This window comes from Corvus hawaiiensis, chromosome 5 (assembly GCF_020740725.1).
Source record: "Corvus hawaiiensis isolate bCorHaw1 chromosome 5, bCorHaw1.pri.cur, whole genome shotgun sequence".
Lineage (NCBI taxonomy): Eukaryota > Metazoa > Chordata > Aves > Passeriformes > Corvidae > Corvus > Corvus hawaiiensis.
Window position 1 is genome coordinate 62676063 of NC_063217.1, and position 25416 is coordinate 62701478.

A 25416-nucleotide genomic window follows, 5' to 3' on the forward strand; every position below is an offset into this window, starting at 1 on the left:
GAGTAAGTGTAATCTGTAAACCAAGGACTGATATCAGCTAACTTAGAGCAAACTCACCTTCCATCACTAGCTCAGCAAGAGAGGCCAGCCTAGGAGACTGATTCTTTCAGGCACATCACTGCTCCTGGCTCCCAGAAGACTGGGAATTCACATTATTTGGCTTTTTGGTGCAGGGTTTTAAATGAGAGATTCATGTTGAAAATTATTCTAGCCATACATTTGCTTTTTGAGAGGTACTAGGAGGTAATCCACAATTCTGACAAAGTGTGGTTGGTATCCAGGTGCCTTCCCAGACACACTGGCATCCGTTTGCTGCTTGACAGGACAGAGTTTACACATCAAAACCGAACAACTTGATTTATTTAAAATTCACCTAAAAATGCATTGTGTTTAGTTTCTTTTTTAAAATGAACATTCAAAGCATCAAAATATTACTAATTTAAAAAGAACCTTTGTTAAGAATAAGATAATTTACATACTGTAGATTGTGGCTGTGAGGAGAGAGAAACAACCGATGGTAGATTAGGCACAGTACGAAGGCCAACATGCCAGAAAACAATACAGCTTTATGCTCAACTTTTAAATGATCTGGACAAAATAAGACAATGGGGCAGGAAAATGAAACCAACCACTTACTTGAGGGCGTTCGTATAAAATAAAAGTGTTAGTAAGTTTTCTATCTTGACCTAGCTCATTCATGTATTTAAAGAACTCTATCTTCTTCCAAATAACAAAAAATGTTTCTAAACCAAGGCAGATTATTATTTGGAACTGGCATAGTAAAATAAAGGATCACAGTATACAGAGCTTAAAATCCTGTACCAGGAAAGAGCAACAAGTGGTTTACAAGGGGATCACTTAGGTATATTATCTAATTTTTAAAAACAGAGATATAAAATATCAGTTGCATAGGGATTTAAATATAAGGCCAAGCAGGAGATTAAAGTAAAATAGAGCTCATAAGAAGGGCACTATGGTGTCAAAACATAGTATTTTCATTTGAATTAATGTCTAATTCAAAATCACAGTATTTTGCTAGTACTACAAAAAGTGAATGTCAAACTGTCCCATTAATGTTGAACTGAAAACTGACATTAGAACTTCTAAACAGTACAAAACTAAAGCTCATTGTCTAAACCTGATCAGTGTATTAGCACAACAGTGCTTGGTACGTACCTGATTTATATACTCTACCTTCTGTAAATAATATAAAGGTTATTTTTTGTTAATAAGTGTGAGATCACAATATTACTGCATGCCATCAGTGGTTTGCAGGCTTACTTGACATTTAATTATTCAGTCTTTGAAAGTGTAAGATCCCACCCTGCAGAATCTTCACCCATTGAACACAGAACACTGTCATTAATAAAATACAATAGAAGTTCCATCACTAACAACTAACATATAAGCCAGGATTTTAGGTCTAAACCCAGTACAGTTCATTATTATTAACTCACAGCAATTTTTTGTTAGGAAGGTAACCTGTAGACTTCCAAATAATCTTGTGTGTATTAAATATAAACAAGTATGTAACTAACGGTCGTCTCTTGGCATTTCAAGTAGATTATTCAATTGTGAAAGTATTTCTGCAAAATCAATTTTGAGTTGGTAAAATTAAGTTCAAATATTAATTTCCATATCTACATGTAGCTTAATTAACCTAACATTGTAAGGAATAGTAGTGTAAGGAAAAAAGAATTCTCCAGATGAATTAGGCATTAAGGTACATTAACTGGGAATACCTGAACCAACATTGTAACTGAAAAAGTGCATAAACATAGTAATACTACAAATGTGTTAACTACAGAACAAAAGGTTTTCTGAAAGCTAAGTGATATTATTTTACATGTTATTTACAGGCGGTGATTTTTCCAGACACCACAGAGCCAATTCATGATCTTAAAGTTCCTTTGATATATTCAAAGTGTCCTTTGGCTTCCACCCTATTCGGTGAAGAACTGATTCCCACCCTGGGGAATCAGGTACTGTACAGCCGAACAACACTGCCATTGTGGTTCTGTGATTCTTCAAAATTTGCTTCTTTCCATTTTTTGAAGACAAGGCAGTGTTTTCACTTCACACTTTTCGTGGACGTCTCGGACTCCGTAGACTGTCTGCCATCAGTCCACGCCTCCCGCGTGCTCTTCAGGGCCAGCGTTTTCTGCTGGTCCACCACAACGTAATCAACCCTCTCATCTGCCACGCTGCTGCCGGAGCCACTGCTCTTTTTCTGGGAACAGTGAGAAACAAGTTCAAATAAACTAACAACAAAAGAGCAAGTAGGTGTCCCAAACAGGTACAGAACAAGCACAGGTTTCTCTGAAAGGTCCAACACCCATTTGAGAAATGACCATTAAGATGATCTTGCTGAAGGCAATTTTGACCTCCTGATGGCAGCACTGCAAGAGCTGAACATCTGCTTACCTTACGAGGTGGGGTAGACTTTCCCGAATCTAGGTCCAGATCTAAATATTCCACTTGTTTATCTCCTTTAGGTTTTACCATAGGACTGCTTCCTCCATCAAGGCTGTTGCTTCCAAACAAATTCTGCAATCATAATATAAACAACCTCAGCTACAAATGTGCAACTAGTGGTCCTCATTATCAAATATCCTTACTATAAACTGCCAAAATGTAAAACGTTAAGGAAATGACTGAGACTCTTGCAATCACTTAAATCATGCAAATTTCATTGACCCTGTATGGCAAGGGGATACATTCTATGTCAAAACTGGGACAGAGTCAAAAGCCAGTGGGAAGAAAAAACCCAAAGACCACCCCCCAGATTTAAGGTTGCCACCAAACCCATCTGTGCCTTCCACTTAATGTCCCCTTCATATCAAGAAATAAGAACAGAGCATGTTTCGTTCTTTCTAAATGTAGTTGTCATATCTCAAATTTAGCATTACTTAAGCACAAACATTTTTATTTTGTTAAATTGTTGTTAAATACCTAAAATAATTTCAGCTTTACAGTAGCGGCAAAGCTTCAAATGAAACTTTTACATTTCATTCAAAAGTCATTATGGTTAAGCTGAAAATCAGAGTATTGTTCAATTGACAAGACCAAAATATTTAAACTTTGGAAAATATGTGTGGTGCTGCCTGAACTGAAGTTGCATTGTATGTACCTAAATTTCAATTAGCCCAGACTTTTACAACCTCACCTCCTCTGTCCTCTCCCAGCCTGATCCCTCCCTCTTAACAGGTGTTATAGGAACAGTACAATAGAAGGACTCTTCTCTAAAAGATAAAGAAAAAACAGGAAGACAGAGGGCAGCAGTCAGCAAAAAATGAAGAGGAAGGCAGAAGGAAAGACAGAAGGGTAAGGCTGAGAGCAACTTGAAAGAAAAAGCACAATATTGCTGATTTTATTAAATAAAACAGAAGTATGACACGTCCAAACAAGATGCTTCATAGCTGATGACAGAAAAAGATGAAGAAATACGGACTCCTTGCTAAGATTAGAGTTTGAACAAATACAAGTTCTCAGAAAGTCTATTTAATTGTCAGATTTTAAAACAAAGGCTGTGAGATATCTGGAAATGTTCTGGTTCTTTAGGAAATAAAATATTTAATGGGTTAAAGCTCAGTGAGCTGGGCTTTTTAAATTGAAGTTATCCATTATATCTGTATTGTCCAACTCATTTAATATGAAGTGGTAACAAGGACAAACACAAACAACTGATATGAAGTTCATTTTTGTTGCTCAAATTCACTGAAAAAATTTCTGCATATTAAACACACAAAAATCAGATTCCATATCAATGTTTCCAACATAAATTTAAAACGCTGTTACTCTTTAAACAAAAAATAATCTGTTATTTCAAACAAACTAGGCAGGCAGAACATATGCATTAGGAAACAGAAACTTTAAATAAAAGCAAATGAAACCAAAAGGAAATCTGTAGAACGACCTTAAAGAAGGAGCAGTGTAAGCAAACAGAAGATATTTATGAGCTGGGGTATTAATTGTACCACCTTGGCATGGAAGTTAAGCCCCTAGAACAGCCATAAGAATCAACAGAAACCTGTGGGTTGAACTGTGCAGGGAGAACCGTGGGCACGGGTGGGGCTAATCCCTGGTGTAAAATGGGATGTTTCTTGCACCTGTGGAACAGGACACCACCCATTACTTACCAATGGCCCTTGCAAGATAAGATTTAGCATCAGCAGCTCCCCCATGCCTGGTGCCTTTCCCCTGGGAAGCACAACTGCACTGTCAGGGACGGCACAAGGCACAGCTCGGGGCGCTCTGCAGGCTCCGGAGCCTGCACCCCACCAGAGCTCCCGCAGGGAACGGCACAAGAGGGACCTGGGATGCGGCATCCAGAGGCAGCAGTGGTGAGCTGGGGGGCAGGGACACTGAAGGAGACTGGGAGGGGATCCAGAGCAGCAGGGGACAGGGAAGCGAACAGCATTGTGAGAGGGGAGCTCAGGGGCAGTGAGATGGGCCAGCACATGCCATATAAGAAGGCAGACACACAAACAGAACAAAAAAGGTGCTAGACAGGCCCTCCCCAAAGAAGGTCTCACATAAACGATTTAAAGATGAAAAATGCTGCTGTATTCCCTACAAAGAACCCAAACATGTGAATGCACTGAACAGGCTGGATGGGGCTTTGAACAACCCAGTCTAGTAGAAGGTGACCCTGCCCATGGCATGCGAGGCTGGAACAAGATGATTTTTAAGGTCCCTTCCAATCCAAACCATTCTATGATTCTATACTGGACAAAAAGCTGACCTCAAGACACAGGTTTTCCTCCAGTGTTTTATGCATATTCTAAACCACATTTTAGTTTAGGCCTAGGTCTACTGCTGTTGTCTTCCTTAAAACTACTGCTATGGGGTCTTCTTTTTCTCTCTCTCCTTCCCCTCACCAGAGAAAAACCACAGTGTGCATCATTAACTTTTCTTAACTAGCTGCACTCCATGCTGAGTATCTGAAGCTCCATTATCTGAGAAAATTCTTCCCCAAAGGGGAAAAAATACAGACAGTCAATACACAAAGACTCCTTCTATCCTCTTCTTTGAAAGAAGCCTAATAAAATACACATGGTTCAGTTTTTGTAGAATGTATACAACAAGCATCAATCCTTTTTTCCCCCTGTTCCTTCTACATTTCTTGGAAGATGTCCTTTTAATACAGCCTGTTTAAGCATGTCTCAGAGGTCCTAGGACAGTTTATTTCCCTTTATGTCATAATACTGAACTGGTGCACGGCCCAAGGACAAGGAATTACAAAGAAGGGACAAATTCCAGGAAAGAGGTGGAAAAAAAGTCATGTCCTGAACTGTTTTATACAATAGATATGTATATCAACCATTCTCTTTATGCTCTTCAGTGAAATCCTATCAAAATTACAGCTTTGCTATGGAGATTTTTTTACCATTCTGTTGATCTAGAAGTATAAAGGGAGTGATGTTGAGTGAAGGATCTGTGTTTGCATGATTTTAAAGTAAGGACTGCACAGGAAGAGAATAGTTAAGACGTAGATTTTACATACTGGGTCTTCAGTGGACTGATTTGGGTTCATGGATACATAATTCTCTTCACTGTCGTGCGAGTCACTGCTGGAAGTTGTGCTATGAACTGAATCCGGTCTGGGAGACACGGGAAACCTGGAGGAGCTAATTACCAGGAATTATTTTACAAACAATACATCTCAAATATCTTAAACCTCCTGGTAAACAACAAAAATAAGCATATTAGAGCTGAAATTCTCATTCAAGTTTACTAAAGTGTCACATTTTTTGGTTATAAACAGTCCCTTATATTTAACATCACAAAATAAAAATTCACACGGACACACTTTATTTCAATATACAGATACACACACGCACACGCATATGCACACATTTCCAAAGGAAACTTCAAGCTAAAAATATGATACAGATGTACACACATTTAGTAACACTCTAGTCAACAAAAATGATTAATCTGAATGAGGAAAAGCCAAGAAACTTACTCTCGTGCAAAGCTTCTGGTGATAGGAGATCTGACTGGGGCTTGTAATTCTTCCCATTCAGGCAGAGGTTTTATTTCTAGTGGAGCTGGTTTTGCTATGTAAGAAACAGACAATCTTAAAGCACAGAACATTCCTAAACAAACTTAAATTTAATAGCTTTTCACAGCCTAAGTACAGAAAAACCTCTATCTTTCAAATAGTAAATATTAGTAAGGAAAAGGAGTAAGGAAAAGGAGACACTGTTCCATTTTCAGAAAGACATGATATATTAACTTATGCTTTTAATCTTTCAAGGTAATGAAAAGACACATCAATTAAAAAAATTAAGATATAATATTAAAAAAACCCCACTGCAATTTCTGAATTTGCTGCATATACTGGTACGTAGTAATTCTGTTTTGAAAAGAGATTCTGAAAGTGGCAGCGTCGTGTTCTGTCCTCGTTCTGCTGGGATGACTTGTTGAGTGGCAAGGCCAGGGCAGAGCTGATGGGCTGTTTCAGCAGAGCCAGCTCTGAGGACTTTTCTTGGCTCAGCGCCAGTTGTTATAATGCTAACTCTGTCCTCGCTGTGTACATGTGCCCTCACTGGTGAGGTTTCACAGCTCCAAGTGTGGGCAGAACCTGCAGCTAAGCCTAAGTCTGCAAAAGTGAGAAATAAGCCAACAGCAGGAAGAGCCTGGCTCACTTCAGTGCTCATCCACAGCTGAGCAGAGCAATGTGCCACTCATGACAGCTAACACTGCTCTCAAAAAAAGGGCCATTTTTAAATTCCATTTTCAGAACAGAACCACAAATAGACTATTAGCAAGAAACACATTATCCCTCCCTCCAGCTTATATGTCTCACCTCTATTAAACATTAGGGAAAAAAAAAAAAAAAGTATAGAAAGACTTGTGGAAAAAAGTATCATGGAGTCAAACTTCTGTCAACTTTATCCTCCCTAAAACCGTTTTTAGAAAACAAAATGTAATGTCATCATAAAAACAGCCCTTTCTCTCCTGCCCCTTGCCACCATGAGTTTTCTGCCTCTTGGCAGGTTCACTAAGATCAAGAGTCAGGCATGTAGTGACAGAACTGAATGTGACATAGGCAAGATGATAAAGCATGACTGACACAAAAATTGGTCAGCTTGGCTCAAGTCCTCTGTAAAGGTCTGAGACTACCTGGCAGGGATAAACAGTGGGCAAGGTACTGCTGCAGCAGAGACAGAGCCAGGACTTTGTCCAAAGCCCACCAAAATCAGCAGAAATATTTCATCCAGTTGCAGTGGGCTTTAAAACCAAAGGTAAGGATCAGTGATATTTCTGAGAGATTTTTAACATTGTTCATAATCTTCTCTACTTCTTGTAACTACATAAGGCACCAAATCAGCACCTTCAATAAAGCCCATCAAATTAATTGCAATCCTTGTTAACATACATAAATAGATGTCTGTACTAGTATATGATCAGAGGATCAATATTTTGCTTCATTTCAGGAGACCTAAGTGAACTCTGATTTCAGGTTATTGCCTAACAAAAGTTATTTCAAGTAACTTAAGAGTTATTATGTACAATTTACAAGTTATTATATACTTGCTTCTAAATCAACAGACAAAAGTCAATCCAAAATACGAACAGCTACAACTTAAGAGATCAGAACACCCATGTTAATATCAAAGAAAAGTTTCCATGCACTGTTCAAGCCAGAAAGTTTTTAATTCCTTATATAGGAAACTGGTTGCTTGGCATGGAAAATGCATCCATGACCTTAGACTATAACAGAAAAGAATATGCCAGAATTAAAGTTACTCTAAAATAACAGTTCTCTTAATTTTTGCATCACTTATTTTTATAAAGCTCCATATACATACAGTGCTAAAGTACATACCCTTTCTTCTTGTAGTAAAGTCACCTATGGTTTGTGAATCAGTTCGCTCTAAACCATGTGGTTTAGGTCTTAAAATTTTAGGACTTTGACCTAATTGGCAAAAAGAAGACTCTCTTAATAATATTCTATTTATAAGTGGAAAACTGGAATTTTGTAAATAAACATCACAACCCCCTGCAGAAAGGTTAATGCCACAAGCATAAGCAAGCTGCTGAAGGAGATTTTACAGTCTAGCTGGGGCTCACACTAAGGGCTTAAGCACCAAACCAGAAACAAAGAAAACACTGCATGCAAGTAATAAATATATTGGAGGCAAGTGTAAAAGGTGTACAAAAAGGCTAAAAAGTGCATCAACAAATATTGTAACTGATTGTTACTACTAACTGGTTTCATTTAAAAAAATTAAAAATGCATATTTGAGGAATACCTAGCATGAAAGGAGAACAGTCATGTTTCAGATACAAGCTGAAGTACCCTCAGAGAAATTAAATCCTCCTTAGCACAAAATTACTTTGGAAATAATGACTCTTGGGAGTCTCTACTCCCATGGTACTCTTGGTAGGTCTTCTATCCACTGTGCATCTCCCACTTGAGATGCCCCAAGAATCTTTTTCCACAGTGCATTTGTTAAACTTGTTCCCCAGAGGTCTCCATCTGTCTGTACCAAACCCCACCACTCTGATCCTGCAGATACAGTGGGATTTTCTTCCTGAGTTTCCAGCCTGCCCCCCTACCAAGGCACAACCCAACCTCCACCAGAAATGACCCTGGCATAAAAATACCAATCACCCCCCTACAGACAGCAATGCAAATCCCCTCTCAACAAGGATGTTCTTTAGCCAGCTTGACCAAACACTGCAAGGTCACACCATCTATTTCAAATAAACGTGATCAATAATGTATAATAGCCCTAAGCTTTCATTAAAGTCTACCTGACGAAATGTTAGCATTAAAAAAGGCAAGTGCCTTCAAGTGGTACACCAAGAAGCTATATGAATAAACCAAATGAATAGTTTAAGTCTGATTATGTTAGAAAGTTGCCCTACAGCACAAAATGGAAAAGGACTGGTACAGACTCAGGTGTGGGCTGGTACTCCCAGCAATGGGTGAGAATACTTTGTAAAAAATAAACTTGGCAACAAACACCAGAAGTTTGCAAATCTCTACCCCAAGGGCTTTGCATATGAAATGCTCTATTACTGTTATCACTGAAGTATTGGGAATAATCAAGTAACAACAAGAAAGGTAAATACAGAGGTTTTGTTCTGTATCTTAACTTCTACATAGTGCTTCTGAGAGACCATGCAGGTAAGATAAAATTTATTTATTCATTAGTAGTGCTGCATAGCAACTGCCTTAAAAAGAAAAGGACATGAAATTATTTTTACATAGACAGTTCTTTTCCAATTTCAAAATCAGATGCTCCTTTAAATGGCTCAATGTGCTGATGAAGAGTGAGCAGTTGGGCAATGCTGACCAAAGACACAGATTGTGAAGTGGAATACGAAGTATTTCTCACTGGAGCCAAGTCAAAAGCACGAGCCAGCATGTTGGTGTACTCAGTTCTGAGCTGATCCAATATTCTTAAGTCCCTTGCCTATAACTCTCTGATAAAAGCCTGCCTATTTAAAAAGACCAGGATCTTAAAATGGATTGAACAAATGTAGAAGTTCAAATTCAAACACTTTTTATTAAGGACAATTTGATTTGAATATCATTACCTGATCATAGTAATTTTGTATTTCACAGTTTTATAATCTGATTTAAAAGAAATCTGGCCCAATACAACTCAAATTAATATGCACTGATGTAAAAGCACAGATAGTAAGCACAGTGAGAAAACTAGCAGAGGTAACAGTTAATGAAATTATTTATTTATTAATAACCTCTGCTCTTATAACCAAACAGACTGAAGTGCCTGAAACCCATAATACAGAGATAAACTCAAGGAACTCAGGGCTGTGACTCATTATTTCTCCTTCTGTTAATGATGCTACATGGTCTAGTGCAGCCAACCTTCCTGAACTGGGATTAGCCCCACTTGTAAAACGTGGATATTATGTAACTGACTGCTTCACACTTAATTTAGCAGTTACCAGCTACTTTGAGATTTTCAGAAGAGCTATAAAAATAAATACAAGTCCCTTTAAAACTTCTGCATCAGACAAGAACATACAAAACTCACTGAGCTTTCATCTCTTGCTGCTGGAAGACTGTTCAACCTCAATAAATTCGGTGGCAAAACAGCTTGCTGTTACCAACCAGCCCGGATAATGTAATATCTTGAGTTTAATGCGTCACAGAGAATTAAAATATTTGTGCAGGGTGTTTTCTTTTTTCTCCCTACAAAACAAAAAACCAAAAGGCCTAATCTCTGTTGAGGAGCTTATACTGTGCAACAGGAAAGACCTGGCACCAGGCAAAGGAAAAGAGGAGGGGGGGATCAAAATCACAAATCTGAGGTTACGTATTTGTGTAAGCGCAGAATTCTTTCACCCTGTTTTTTCCCATTTAAGAAGATAAAGTGACATGAGCCAGGGCACTGAAAGTCCTTAATAATATCCCTTGCTGACTTCAAAAGACAATTTTCCCCAAGGGCACACCCCTGTGTCTCTGAAAAGCAACAAACTAAATAAAATACGGAGGGGAAAGTGCTTCCCACCTGTACAGCACACTGGTCTCCCTCATCTGTTCTATCCACAAATACTCACTAAAGGTAACGTGTCACGGGGCTGTTCTTCAAATCGGTGTAGTGACAGTAGGGCTCTATGGAGAGCTGGCTCCATACAGCATTCCAATGTCAGCAATACTGAGGAACACATTTCCTGTGGTTCCCACAGGCCCAGATTTACCTCATCTCACAAAATATAATACTTTTAACTTACACACCTATTCTGGGAAGGATAAATCTGGGTAAAGGAAAAAAAAAGGTATCATTTATGCAATTTTATTTTTTTTCTAACTGAAAAGGAAATAAATGTTGTGGCACCACTGGATGCAAACCTACACAGGAAAAAAAACCGAAATAAATTATGTCAAGTGAAACCAACCAAACAAGAAGTGAAAATTAGATGTTTTCACTGTTCAGTCAAGTCACCACCTGTGAAATGCAAAATGCTACAGCCATGAGAGAGAAGCTCAGCTTCTGCACATTCTATCAGATTGTACAAGGGCACTCTGAGCTGAAAAATCACTAATGAAGTCTATTTTTCTAACAAATGGCTGTTTGTACAAACTGCCAGGCACTGCAGGCGATCATGGCTGTGGCACTGGAGTGCACTCAGATGCACGAATTCTGCTCCTGACATTTGGGGCACGTCAATGCCGCCTTTGTCTGTGAAGTCACCGGGAGAAGGGTCCATTTCACGTGTTGGAGTTTGTTTCAAACAACACTTTAAACTGTAAAACCTTTTTGGTTTCTGCATTGGCTCTTGTTGTTTTCCATAAAACACTTGGAATATAATATTGGGGGGGAGAAAAGTTGTCCCACTGCAGTAAATTCCTGCATCAGTGTAGGTGGGTCCTAATGTTTTTGGTTTTGAGGACATAATGCTGAAGAGATTCATTTGTTCTCAGGCTACTGCTTTGAAACACCAAAACTAAACATGATTTCTGTTAAGGACACTTCTTTCCTGACTGGATGCTTGCTCCATGGCTTGCTGGCACAGGATTTCACGTCAGGAAATTGCAAACATACTCACAAAAGAGGCCAACTCTTCTGTTTAAATACCAGCTATTTAGGGCTTACAGTTTTAAGGTAAATATACTAACGTGACATAAAATTTGAGAAATGCATGATCTGCTAATGCTGCTTCCTGGCCAACAGGACTAATCCTCATGAGACAAGGAGATCAGATGTAGGAATGCTAAAGCAGTGCTGTGCTTGGGATAGGAGGAGGAGAGCAAAAGGAAAAACAAGCCACATAAATGCCCTGCATCCACACAAAAGTGCTTTCGGTGAGAAATAACTAACAGCAGTTTCTTGTTTCCATTAACAAAATACACATCTTGCTCCCTTTTCTTCGTAATTAGATGGAACTGAATTTTGCACTGAGGTCCAAGAATTCCCATACTCAGAATCACTGTAGATTTTTCCTTGAAAAACAAGGCTGAAACTCACTGGTTTACTCCCACAGGGTTTACTATTTGCTTTTCAATTCTGCAGAATAAACTCCTGCTTTCCTTCTCTTCCTCACCCCAGTGAACCCTGATTCCCGAGTACATGGTCTTCAACACAGAGCTCTACAAATATCCTGAATTTGCTTTTTCATCTCTGTTTTTGTAAGACTGTTTCCTGCCAAGGTACTTCTAATTAGAAACACGTATTTAGTTATACAACATTCAATTGGATTTCCATACTAATATCCACCAACAAATAGGAATATCAATAATGTGCTTTGTTCTGGTTGGTGATAAGACATGGATGCTGATAACTATAGTCTCTTCAGAACAATAAAAACAAACTGAAATCAACTTATTCTTCAATGTTATGAAATATAAAAAGCAGTCACATAAAGAGAGGCTCTCCAGTCTTCTTAGACATCTTTATCGCCTCAAAGTAACTTTTTACAGAGAACTGGTACTTCGAATGCTCCAGAAATTAAGAATGAATTTGGAAAAAATACCTGATTATGAAGAAGCCCAACTGGATCTGACAGCTAAGGTTCACTGGTATTCCTAAAATATTTGGCAAATGCCATAAAACTACTCAGAGAATACCAAAGCTATTAATCATCAAAATACTATTTGACTGCTCTAATTTGTGAGTAACTCTAGATGTCTGTATTTTAAAAGCCCCCAAAGCATAATGAACTGAAAGCATTCAATAACAAAGACTGTTTTAAAACCAAAGTACAGTGTTCTGGAGTGTTTATTGATTAGCAGTTTAATGCTGCACTAAGATTCGTGAAGTCCAACAGACTTCAAAAACAAAACACAGAAAAAATAACTGAATTTAAATTATTCACCAGAAAAGTAAAACTTAACATTAAGCCTGTTAAAAACCAATGGATAAGCATGATAATACGGGCATCAAAAACTATGTCTTCTTGAAAAAACTGATGACACAGCAAAGAAAAGAAAAATTTTATGAAGAGAAATAAAAATAGAGCATTATTACCCATGTTCTCTTGTTCCTGCTCTACCTCATATCTTTGGAGTTTAAAGTTACTTAAAAAAAAAAATCCCTAGCCCTAATCCCTAACCCTAATCATCCCTAGTACTAGTATAGAAGTATTGCAGTTTGTCTTCAGAAAACTGGTATGTTTAATTTTGTTACAATCATTGTGTCCAGCAAAGCGCAGCTTCCTCTGCAGCTGTGATACAGCCATCCAAATGAAATCTTTATTGAAATTATTTGTTGTTTCAAAGTTTTGGAAGACAAATCACAGCTGCAAGTTAAGGACTGGTGCATCACAGCAAGGAGTTATGTAAACTTCATTTAAAGCCATTAAGTAAAAACTAGACTTGTACAAGTAATTTAGTACAGGCATGGAGGAAGCGTAATTTTCAGCTAAATGGGAGCTTGTGGAGGACAAAGAAGAAAAAAAAAATCAATAATTTTGTACTCAACTTGCTTTAGGAACTCTGAGGAAGCACCTAAACAGTCCCCAAAAGCTTAATTTTTTAAAATTCGTAAATGGAATGAACAAGGGGTGTAGCTTCCAAGACAGAATAGAAGATTAAATGCATGGATTTCTTAAAAGCAAAATGAACAATACTTCTATTCAGAAAAGTCATCGCAAAAATTACAATTTCTTTTTCAACAGATCTTCAGTTCTTGCTGCAGATTGAAATCACCATTCTCATATTTTCAATGCCTACTTGTCCTAAAGCCTCAGTGAACCTTTATTAAAGAATATGCAAGACAATGATGATAGTGTAGAACATTGCAGTGTTGCCAGCTCCTAATTATTATTGCTTTAAAAGAACTGTCAGCTCCCGCTGTCACAAATGCTCTAAGTGTTTCTCTGAAGTTTTATTTAAGGATGGCGTGCTGCTCCTGCCGTATCAGGACATGCAATATATTCACAGTGTCCAACTTAAATATTTACATGTTTGAGTGCCTAACAAGGAAACTGTTCATCAGGCTATTTATAACTACCTTCATGATTAATGAGGGTTCTTAATTTCCTTAACAACTACCTACTTTGCCTGGGATTTGTAGAGCACCATGCTACACTGCAACAATGGGAGATTATTCCAGTCATCCAGAAGCATCACAGTGGGTCCTATGGGGACCAGAATGTGGCAGGTGCTTCCTGCCATGGGAAGGCTCTGTACACAATTACCTTTTCAAAGTGGGCCTGGGCTCTTTTATAAAGAAAACTGGAATTCTCTGTGAAGTTAATCCATCTGGGAGATGCTCATGAGGAGTGGTGGCAAAGATACAGCCACATTTTTAGAAGCAGTCCACGTATTTGTGGTTTAACCACACAAATTATGTCTTTTAACATATTAAATGAGAAAAAAACTATGAGAGAAACAACCAGATAAGATTTTTAACATTTTTAAAAACAATCACGATTTCCAACTCCATGAGAATTTTCTTCCTCTCCCTTGGTTTCTTTTGTTTGTTTGTTTTCTTGTTTTCAAGCTGCAACTGGGTATTTTCTTGGCATGAAAAGAAATGTGTGCATCACTCACTGCCTCTAAATCCAAGTTTACCACATGCTGGGCTGAAAATTACCAAGGGCCAAGCAGCAGCAGTCTCTTTTAAAGGCAATCATGTGGACTTAAGTTTTAGGAAGCCTCTCAGATTAGATGCTGATATACTTTTGTTGAAATATAAGCCTTAAAAAAAAAAAAAGTTCAAATGCACTACACTAACTATTGGTTATTTTTTCTATCAGCAAAATAATCTGTGCTGCCTCACCCAAAACTAGGACTGAAAATATTGTTCAAAATAATCTTGAATGCAATTAAACCCTAACAATATTTGGACAAATAAGAGTTGCTATTCAAGACAAATGGAGCAAAGTACAGTACCATGCTGTCAGCTGGGAACCCTAAATTCTGTACTGCCTCTGTCAGCAACCTGCTGAGTGATCCTGAGGGCATCGTTCTATCTCAGCTCCCCATGACCCTGAACTAGGACCTGTGCTAAACAGAACTCTCCCAGAAAGTGCTTTTAAGTATTATTGATCAAAAAATTTACAAAAATGACATTTATATTTATTCATTCATTCATTCATTCTGTTCATATATTATATTCAAATGAATGAGATTTAACTTTTGATTTTTATTCCATCATGGCCATGAATTGTTAATTCAGCCATATGCCCACTGTTCATGTATTTCTTTTCAGAACCTTAAAAAACCCACTTTGGTAGAAACGTGCTATGACACGGAAGAAAGAAGTTACTGATTAAATGTAAGTTGGGCATCAAACTGAGATTCTGAGGAAGTAAACTCCCCCATCACCAATTCCATTGTTGACTTTACACTTTGGTTCAGATATTGAAAAACTGTATTTTATCAGTCAAGATGACAAGCACATATTTCTTAAGAGATTTCAACCTTACAGATGGGATGGTGTTATATAGCTATAAGGACTTGTTCTGGATGGCTCCTAAACAGTTATTTAAAAAACCCCAACAAACTGGTTTTGTAGTTGTTTGGTCTTAAAGTCTTGTTTTAAGATGAGATACCCCTCTGCCCTAGCCATGGAAACAAATCCTGGGGCAGGAGGGGGTCACTGTCACGCCCAGAGGTTCACAGACACACCCATCTCTCAAATGCTGCATCATTGAAATGCTTCCTCCTGGCCGGTAAAAAACAATTCACACCTTTTTAGTTTTATTTTTGACCACGAACTTTTCCCTTGAAAAGAGAACCTGGTTGTTCTTTGCTGCCTTGTCTGTCTAGGGAGTCTTCCTTCACCTCGCTGCATTTGGGCACCTTTAATTGTACTGCTCCTTCTTGGACAAACAGTATTTTGAGGAAGGTGTGTCACCATCACAACAAAAGTCACTTTTGTTCTGTGTCAGAACCAGTCACTGTCTTTGAACAATTCAGGGAGTAAGACCCAGCTGCATGGGTGGATGCAATATTTTTTTCTGCTTGAAGCCTTTTACCAGCAAACACACTTCCAATTTAGCATCCATGCAACTGTGGCAAGCTAAAGCAGCCAAAAAGCAGAAATACAAAAATTAATATAGCCAATGGTCCTATGTAACTAAAGAAACAGCACCCTGAAAAAAACCAAACTAAAAAAGAGATTATTTTTGTCATTCAATTACAGGTGAATGCAGAAAAGCATCTGCCAAACACTCTCTGTTTTGTCCCAAGCAATACATCACTTACCTTTTGGTATGCTTCTCTAAAGAAAAAAGAAAGTGCTTTGATTCAAGTTATTGGGGCAGGAGGCCAACACTATGTTTTGAAATTACTTTCAAGACTTCCAGAAAGTACTGGAAGCTCCCCATATTTACAGAAGCAGCTGTGAGCTAGAGAAATGAAACTACACAAATCTGTATTGTAATCTCAAGGCTGTAGATATTTTTACTCATTATTACTTTTTAACCCATTTTCTGAAACCAAGCTCTCCTAGAGACCAGTGGAAAAAGAAACAGACTGGGGACATCAAAGAGCCTAAGGCTCTCACAGCTGGGCTGCACAAGTCCTCAGAAGAATGTCCACATACTTCAGGGAATTTTAGACCTATAACCTACATTTAGTTTACCTATGTCACAATCTCGACTTCTCTATACTTCTGCATAGTTGTAACTATTCTGAACAATTTGGAGAGTATTTATGATTTGATAAACTATCCTGAGTGTCAGTTGCTTATATCAGAACTGTGAAGAGCTTACATGGTATAGTCACTACTGCTGATGGACAGACTGCCAGATCCTTGCTGCCTGACACGTTATTCTTCAAAGACAGCACAACCAGAAGGGAGTGAGTCTCAGTTTCATCTCAGGTTGGCAAAACTGAACAGTAAAGGGAGAACAGAGACGTTGCCATCACTGAGCCTTCCATTTTCTACCCTTGTCGAACTATACTGCCTGTAAGCAGCAAGCCCTTAAACAAAAAGGAAAACAGAGGAGGTGCTAAACACATACATTTGACAACAAAAAGCAGTGTATCCTTTCTTTATGTGCTGGCTTCACTGCATTATTTCTTTATCAAATGCATTTTTAGCACTGGATGGAACAAACCTCCCTGGCCCACAAGAACATGACTGAGCTAAAGCTAATGCTCATGTGAAAGGTGGTGGTGGTATTTCTAATAGCTTCCAAAAAGCTTGGAGGCAGTGCAAACACTGTTTTTTCAGCAATCTGTAACCAATAAAAAAAAGATAGAGGAGCTTCTTCTGGTAGAACATGAGATGTGCCCTCATAACACCTTACTCCCAACACATCTGATCTCTGCAGTACTTTAGAGAAATCTTCGGGAGAAGCACTGGTAGTCTTCAACAGAAGTTCTTGAACCAATGGCATATTAAACCCCCTCAACATTTAAAGGAGCAATAGCCAGAAGGTAAATATTTTATGTTCCATTTCCTCCCCTTCTGTGTCTGCCAAAGGTTTATTGAACACACAGGCCTTTCTGATGCTTTCTGTGCACTAATTTGTAGCAGAAGAGCATTGCAGTACATTTACATAAGCAGAAACAAACTGGTAATAGAAGCTGCTACAAGAACTTGAAAGCTGAAAAAGCAATGCAGAAGAATATAAAGCACACACTTATTTTAGTTAAGTAAAGGTCCACTTAAACAAAGGCTTTATCTAATTGAATCCAAAGGAACCTGCAGTTTTATTTTCCCAAAGGTATATCTGGAAGGAGTTGTGTGGAGATCTCAACTACTGAAATGGGAATATATCACCATCCTGATGTGTCATCAGATCTGCTCTTCACAACAATGGAAAACTCGCAGTGGTGCATTTGATAAAATTAGAGTGAGGCGGGGGGGGGTGTGTGTGTTACTAAGACCAAACCCTCAGTGGTAAATCAGAATCATTACCATTCTTGGCAGCTCAAGATATTCACAAAACTTTTTTTTTCAGCCCCTAAGCATCTACTATACAATATTTACTTTTAGGGACAGTTTTACTTTAAAATCACTTTCTCTTGTAAATTATATTAAACAATTCTATTATTTTACAGTGATAACATCTTCCAAAAGTCTACAGGCAAAGATTTCACCCAGTAACTCTACACTCATTAGAAGGTATGTTAGCACATCTAAAAGTCCTTCCCCTGGTATTAGATACGTCTTTCTAGCTGTAAAGCATTTGAGGACGGGAGCAAAGCAGGAGCCTTACATGCCACTTTCTGAATGTGAAACACTAATTCAGTTCCAAAAAGAAAGATGCAAGAGCAACGATGCTGCCCCAGCAGACATCTGTGCGGTGGCTTTGCGCTGCCAACAGCAAAAGTGAGATGCTTTTCAACACATACATTTATTACTTTTGAAGGTCAAACATTTTATCAGTAAAATACACAAACTAGCCAGTCTGGGAAAATATTTTAAATCAGTTCAGTTCAGTTTATTCTGAGAATGTTTTCCAGTATCAACTTCCATCAATCTGTTCCTGTCCAGTATTTCTTAAGAACTAAGCAAAACTGCTGTCTGGTAACACAGAAACAATTAAACACAAGCAGAGAGCCAAAAGTCTTAAAAAAGGCCATGCCTCACTTTTTGAAGATGGACAGGCAGAATGAGACTTGGTACTTTCCATTTCACACCGCTCATCTATCACAGTGATACTCTATTTTCCTTAATTACAGGCTGTTTTCACTTAGTGGTAAAAATACTAATTTAAAGGTTTAGTTAGCAAATATTTTGGACCATCTGGATATTTGCCATCACACTTTCCCACAATGAAGTCAGTCATTCTCAATGTAAATACTAATTTTTTCAAGTACATAAGATCAAACATAGGACTTACTCAAATGCAAAATAGGGCAGACATTTGACCTAATGTTCTTTAGTTCCCTCTTCTACAAGAAAGTAAGTTATCTTGTCTCAATAACTTAGTAGGGAAACAAGTTCTTTAAGCATTTCCCTGTACTTCTAGTAAGATGGCTGATAAAACATTTTAGAGAAACTGGAAAATCCAATCTATTTATTAGAGATTCTCTATACAAGTATCTCTCATAGACACATTGCAACCCAATTGTCTTGGTTCCTTAAGAAGTCTGGTGACCCAAATAACCCTTATTTTAAGGTAAAATAAACACATTATGCACCAGATCCAAGAGATTACTTTTTTAGAATAGATTTGAAGGGGCCCTCTAAAATGAGTGTGTGTACTGATCCTGTACCAAGCATTGTTATGGCCATAAATTTGTGTTCTACCCAATGCTTTGTATTCTCTCTCTGCATCACGAGTGTCTTCTATATATAAGGAGACACTTCTGAATCTTAGGAATTCAGTGAAATTTTTTCATTAGTAACTACAGCAATAAAATCTAACCTTATGCCTTTATTTGGCATTGTTATTGTGATGTTTTAATAATGTTAAAAATACTCCTAGGGCTCCCCTGTGATTTGGTTATCTCATGGGATAAAAATCATTTGCCAAATAATTTCTAAAAACATGATCATTTGCCACTAATCAGAAGTTGAGAGAGCTATGTTATTTTCTTAGATGATAAAAATTAGCTTCTCTTGGACATTTTCCTCACCTTTTCTGTCTGGTTTGAGGTTCCGATCCACGGGCGGTGGCTCACATTCTGCAGCAGGTACCGACCGTCTGGGAGGGGTTTTTGGGCTGGACCTGAAACCCATGTGAGCAGGAGGAGGGACTTGCTTTCCAAATAATGGAAAATCAAACGTGCCTGGTATCATTGGTACATAGTTTGTTTCCTGGATGGGTTCAGTGAAGCTGCTGGAATGCTGTCGTGGAGGAGAGTTGGGATTCATTGGGACATAATTTTCATCTAGTTCTTCACTTGAAACACTTCCCACTGTCAACATGCTTCTGTTTTTCTAGAATTAACATATATTTCCTTTAACAAAATAAGTTATGCAATCAGCTGTGAATCATATGAGTCTTTTAACCTAATCTACTCAGATTAATATATTCTATTGAAACTGAAAAATCACAAACACTGCACAGCTTGCTTTGTTACTCAGGAACAAAGAGCATTCAAGCACTGTCACTGCTGCCTCTCATCAGATCAAGTCATACTTACAAAGTGGTTATGGAAGCCCTCCAATGAATTAGATCTGTCATTCGGAAACGTTCGTGGAATATCATAACAGTCTTGAGAACTAATTTCTAAAGAAACAAGAAGAGAAAGTGGCTATTTATCACCCCTGTTCCTGTCACTTGGCACAGGTATCCAGAGACTGTTGTTATTTACTGTCTGCTTCTGAGAGCACACAAACACACCTCCTGAAACTGTGGCCCTATCTATATTTGAGAGGACTGTGTTCACAAACAATCTTAGCGCTCATCAGTCACAACTTGAAGCTCTTACAGTGGTGTTTTTCCATGGCAAGAAAAGAGAAATGAATTTTTGCTTTTAAAGAAGCAGCAGAGTCTATCTTTTAATTGAGCAGGTGTACTAACTTAGTGTAAGAGTGAGAATCTGGGCCCTCATGAAAAACCTATTCTAAAATAAACAAACAGCAGATGCAGTTTAAGGTCTGGAGAAAGGTTTTCTGACTGATGCCCTTTGCTTGGAAAGTGCTGATTCAACAGGATCCCATCTGTTGCAGGAACAGGTGAATCCCTTCTCAGCTCCCCAGTGTGGTCTCCAGGGGCTTTCAGTTGGAGTGAACTGCTGCAGAACCGAAGATCTCTCCCTTTTTGGAGTCCTGGATCTTGGCAGTCCCCATTAAGTAGGTCCTCAGCTCCATGGCTGGTTCTTTGTTGGACAGGGGTCTTTGTGAGACTCCTGGCTCCCAGGTGCTGCTCATCCGTGCAGGCAGCAGGCTGCCTTACCCTGTGGCAGGGACGCCCCTCTTCATGATGCCAGCATAGAAACTGGGCAAACTCTGGGGTTTATCCCCACCTTGCCCTGAAAAATACCTCTGAAGTTTTTTTGGGATTTTCACCACAGAGGAAAGATAAACAACTCTGTCCTTAAGTACCAAATTTAAACAGTGTTTTCAGAAAGACTACTTTCCTGAGGCAGATAATCTCAGCTTTGAGAAAATAAGCAAAATAAATAAGCAAAAAAATAAGCAAAATAAGGATCTTTCAGAGTGTTACTTTGTAATTTTAAAACACTAACAACCACCAATATTTTACACTCAGTCTACAAAATGAATGACAAATAGAACAATACTATCTGAGCATCTCTATGATCACACCTATTCTGTATACTGCCTCCTCTAAAATCCTTGAATTCATCCCTCATTTCAAACAATTCTCCTTTAAAATCACCTCTAACATTAGTATCAACTTTAACCAGCATAAAATTTCACTTTAAAAACAACACTGTAATACCCACCTGCTTCAGAAATCTGAAAGAAAATGAAACCCTTAGCCCAAGAGTGGTTAACAAGACAATACACAACGCAGCATATCTGGAGTACCAACGTTTAGGTGGCCACAAGGAACAACCTTAATTTTACTTAAAAACTGCAGTAAGCAAATTTATCACAAGGACAGAAAGAAAGGCTGGTGGCAATGATCATCAAATCAGGGTTGATCTCAAAGCTCTGGGTATACACCATATCCCACTGAGCTTCATGAAACACTTTCAGCTCCTGCAGACTGGACCACCCTTCACTAACCTCACTTTGGTCTTTCTGAAAGACTGATAATGGTAGTATTGAATTCAGTTATATGAGCTCATTACCAAATAAATATGTCTAGATCTTCAAATATTTTTAGCCAAGGCTGAATGCCACAGTGCAATGTGCATCCCTTACCGATGTTCTGTGCCTTGCTGTTCTGATGGTTTCCTTTAAAAATATCCTTTCCTCTTTCTTACGTATTTTAAACACTGTGAACACAGATCACTTTGTGAGGGGCTACACACTTGTTCCTACAGGCTAGAAATGCCCCTCACATCATTCAGCCCATTCGTATCCGTCGTACCACATAATTCAACACAAAAATTCTGCAGGACCACACATGGAATAATGGAATACTGACCTTTCCGGAAGACATTCAAATCTCCCGTTGAAATGGTGTTACTGCGCGAGGGTGGCGCTCCTGCGGCGGGGATGCAGTAGCTGCTGTCAGTGTCGGAAGCAGTGCGACTGATGCTACAGGTTTCCACAGGAGAGCGATCCGCCGCCTGGTGAGGTTTGGGTGGCCGAGGTGGAGGGATGTCTGGAATAGTCTCCAGTTTTGAAGTCTGAGACAATGTTCCCTCTGGGAAAGTTCGCGGGATCTGATAAGTACCTCCAGGTGTGGGGGGAATGTCATAGCTAATGGAGATGTGCCTCATCTGTGCGTCTAATGACGTTGCTGATGGGGTATTGAAAACATGCTGCTCTCCTTCTGCATCAGTCCCAGATGGAGATGCTGCCTTGGGCAAAACATCCTGGGAGTAACTCCTAGGCAGGTTGTAAAGGCTGGAGTCTGCCAGTGTCAGCACGGGGCGGGAAGGTGGGGAGTCGTAGACGCCCTGCTGCGGGAAGAAGCCGTTCACAACGTGCTTGCTCCCTGATGGAGCAGGGTTTTTGTGGGAGGGCAGGTTATCATTGCAGTCTGTTTCTGAAGAGCTGGATTTTGCAGAGTCACCATGAGATCTACATGTGAGATTGCGAGATTAGAATGTTGATGAACACATAGAGAAAAATAAACATTGCAAATCATAAACACAACGTTTATCATGTAACCAACTAAAAAGTCAACCAGTGTCTTCCAATTTTTTATTTTTATTTTTTTTAAATGAGGTGCAGGAACTTAATTATTAAACAAACAGTAGTACCTAAGGACCCTAAGTAGCTATATCCATACAAATCCATGCATGTGAAATACATAGCACAGTTGTGGAGCTTTACCAACAGCTCCACAACAGGTTGATGTTTCATAAAGCAAGTGATTTTCATGATGCCAGTTTGAAGCTGAGTTTGTTTGGGGGCTGGAGGTTTTTTTAATTCTTATTTTTTTAACCCATGCTGCAAACTAGCAGCACTTTATTGGCTTTGTTAAAGGTAAAAATAAGATGTTCAATACTTGGATTTGCAGTACTTGCTAGTTCTAATCCTTATGAACAAAATGTTAAGAGGAAAAAATATGACTGCTTGTAACCCCCCTAAATGCATGCCTGAAGTTATACTGACCATATAGGACTCATTTGAAATACGTAAGGAAAAGAGAAATAAGAGATAAGATCATAAATAGGAGGCAAATAGTATGTTCTTTGAGGAGAAAAAATCCATAGGTTGCATGTGCAACAGAGAGCTTTTGTCTTGAATGCAAATGAAGGCAGTGTTGTTAGATAAAGTTGCAGAGAAATTTACTTTTGATTTCTCAGGAAATTCTTTTATGAGAACAGCACTCATTAGTACTGGTACTAACCACTACCAGTAAACTTACATGGAAAGTAACCATCTTATAATAATTTTATTTCCTTTGTAAACCCCCCCATTTACCGTGCTCTAGGCAGACAAATTCTGTTATCAGTCTGGCTCCTTGCTTAAATGAAAGTCAAGACAGTGGCAAAATACTAACACTGGAGATGTTAGTGGTGTAGTTAAGGAAGTCCATACACTTTTTGATCAAACATACCATGATATTTCCTATTTTCATTACCTCAATACCATACCATTGTGTTAAGTTATACATGCATATGAAGACAGGAAATTCAGCCTCTGAATTTTAACTATTTTCAAAAGTCAGCATTAACCACTAATCACGATAAGAACACCATGTATAATTCTGAAAACACACAGTGCATAGTTGACAGGAACAGACTACTCCCGGTTTGGGGGTTTTTTCAATGACTTCTGTACTTCAGGAATTTTAATTTTTCCCTTTAGTACAGCTCAATAAAAAAATCAATTGGCTTAAACATTCCATTAACCATTGGTTATTACGATAAGTATTAAAGCATTTTTACACCTCAGTTTAAAATAATGGCAAAGCTGGATGTAACACAATGATAACTCCTCACTTTATAAGCAGAGGATGACTATGACATGAATTCAGTGTTATCACACATGGGCATCACATATGTGCAAATTATGGTAAGTGGCCAAACTATCCCTTACTCAGTGCTAGGACTGGACATCTCTTTCCACATACCAAAAAAAGAAAACTGTCCAGCCTGTTGATCCACAAGGACTGCGCATTAAGGTGCACAGAGAGGAGGTGGGGCAGTGAGGCAAGGGGAGCCCAGCAAAAAGCCAGCCTCCACATACTAAAAACCACTTGTTAACAGAGACCCAGGAAAAAGGTTTATAAAGTGTTTTAGTCTGAGGGGTAATCATCTCATTTTTGCAAATAACGTGTTCGGGCTGACTTGACCACTCATCCTTTTCAGCTGATTCTTTTCCCATCTGCAGGAATCAATATAACTGATTAAACAGAATATTATGAACAAAATGGCAGCAAAACTGCTTTTGTGTGCCAGCAATCTGGGACACCAACAGAGAAGAAAGCGTAGAAAAAACAGGATAGACATAAAAATAAATAACAACCAGCTCTCTCTTTTCAGAAAATGGAAGCCAAAGTTACATAGTTTTTCTGTTAAAACTCACAGAACACCATGCAAGACGAGTCTCAAACAAACAATAATTTCAGGCAAGTTAATGGCTCTCTGATTAATTTCTCACACGTGTTCCAAGAATGGCTACTGTTCACTCACTGCAGTGGAATCTTTTTACTTTCAAAGTCTTCTAATAGCAGGTATTCCTGCCCTTCTTCTGAGAGAAAGGGTGACCCTTGGCTGGTTCATACACATAGGAAAGATGAGGAAGACAGCATTTAGTATTTCAATACACCTCTCGAATGAGCCAGAACAATAAGGGATTTGGAAGTAGTGTTTGGCTGCATTTTCTTATCTAGGATTCAAATACAAACCTTAAAAATCTCACTAAATGCTACAGTGAAACAATGTTCTTTCTCAAGTCAGCAGCGATTAGAGCATAAAACTATTTTAGATGAAATACTGCATGATTGTTACAGCTGCAATTGCTGCATCCAAGGCATTCTCACAACAGCATGTGGTGCACTCTGTGACACTGTAATGAATGCTGTCTGAAACACTACAGTCCTCAGAAATCCCAAAGAGGCAACTCAGATACTTCTATGTTTCACAGTTACTCCTCTCACCCAGAAAAGAACCTCAAAGCCTTGAAATAAAAATCAGTGGTTCCCAGATTACCTGTAAAGTAACATGCAGAATCAGAATAGAAAATGTTCCCTCTGCATATTGGACACTTTTAAGTCTAAAGGGAAAACATCATAGAAACCACCATTTAAGTAACAGTAGCTGCCTGTTTAAATACAGCTATTAAGCCTTGCACTTTACACCAAGTCTGTATGAAATACACAGATAAATTGTTACAAGCCTGGAAATTAATAGGAAAATGATGCAGCCATTTGGTTTTCTTTCTTTGCCTGTAAGGATGTGGACTGGGGTAGAGTCCACTCTTACAAATCATCTTAGTAATGTGCTACACAGATACACGAAGCTCTCATTCTATAGGAAAATGTCTA

The 25416-nt window shown here is 38.6% G+C and overlaps 1 protein-coding gene across 8 annotated transcripts in view; it reads right to left on the reverse strand.

Moving 5' to 3' along the window:
* Positions 1-330: 330 nt before the first annotated feature.
* GAB1 (GRB2 associated binding protein 1) overlaps positions 331-25416 on the reverse strand; it is a 94649-nt gene continuing 69563 nt past the window's right edge. For 3 of the 8 annotated variants that reach the window (XM_048303176.1, XM_048303170.1, XM_048303173.1), the window contains exons 4-11: positions 21898-22499; positions 19982-20067; positions 19472-19775; positions 7838-7927; positions 5969-6062; positions 5507-5630; positions 2425-2547; positions 331-2230 (exon numbers count right to left, since the gene is read on the reverse strand). In XM_048303176.1, the coding sequence (XP_048159133.1) occupies positions 2072-2230; positions 2425-2547; positions 5507-5630; positions 5969-6062; positions 7838-7927; positions 19472-19775; positions 19982-20067; positions 21898-22499 (1582 nt within the window). In that variant the 3' untranslated portion in view covers positions 331-2071. Of the gene's footprint in view, positions 2231-2424; positions 2548-3166; positions 3243-5506; positions 5631-5968; positions 6063-7837; positions 7928-19471; positions 19776-19981; positions 20068-21897; positions 22500-25416 lie in introns of all 8 variants that reach the window. The other 5 variants (XM_048303177.1, XM_048303172.1, XM_048303174.1 and 2 more) reach the window with 4 other exon arrangements.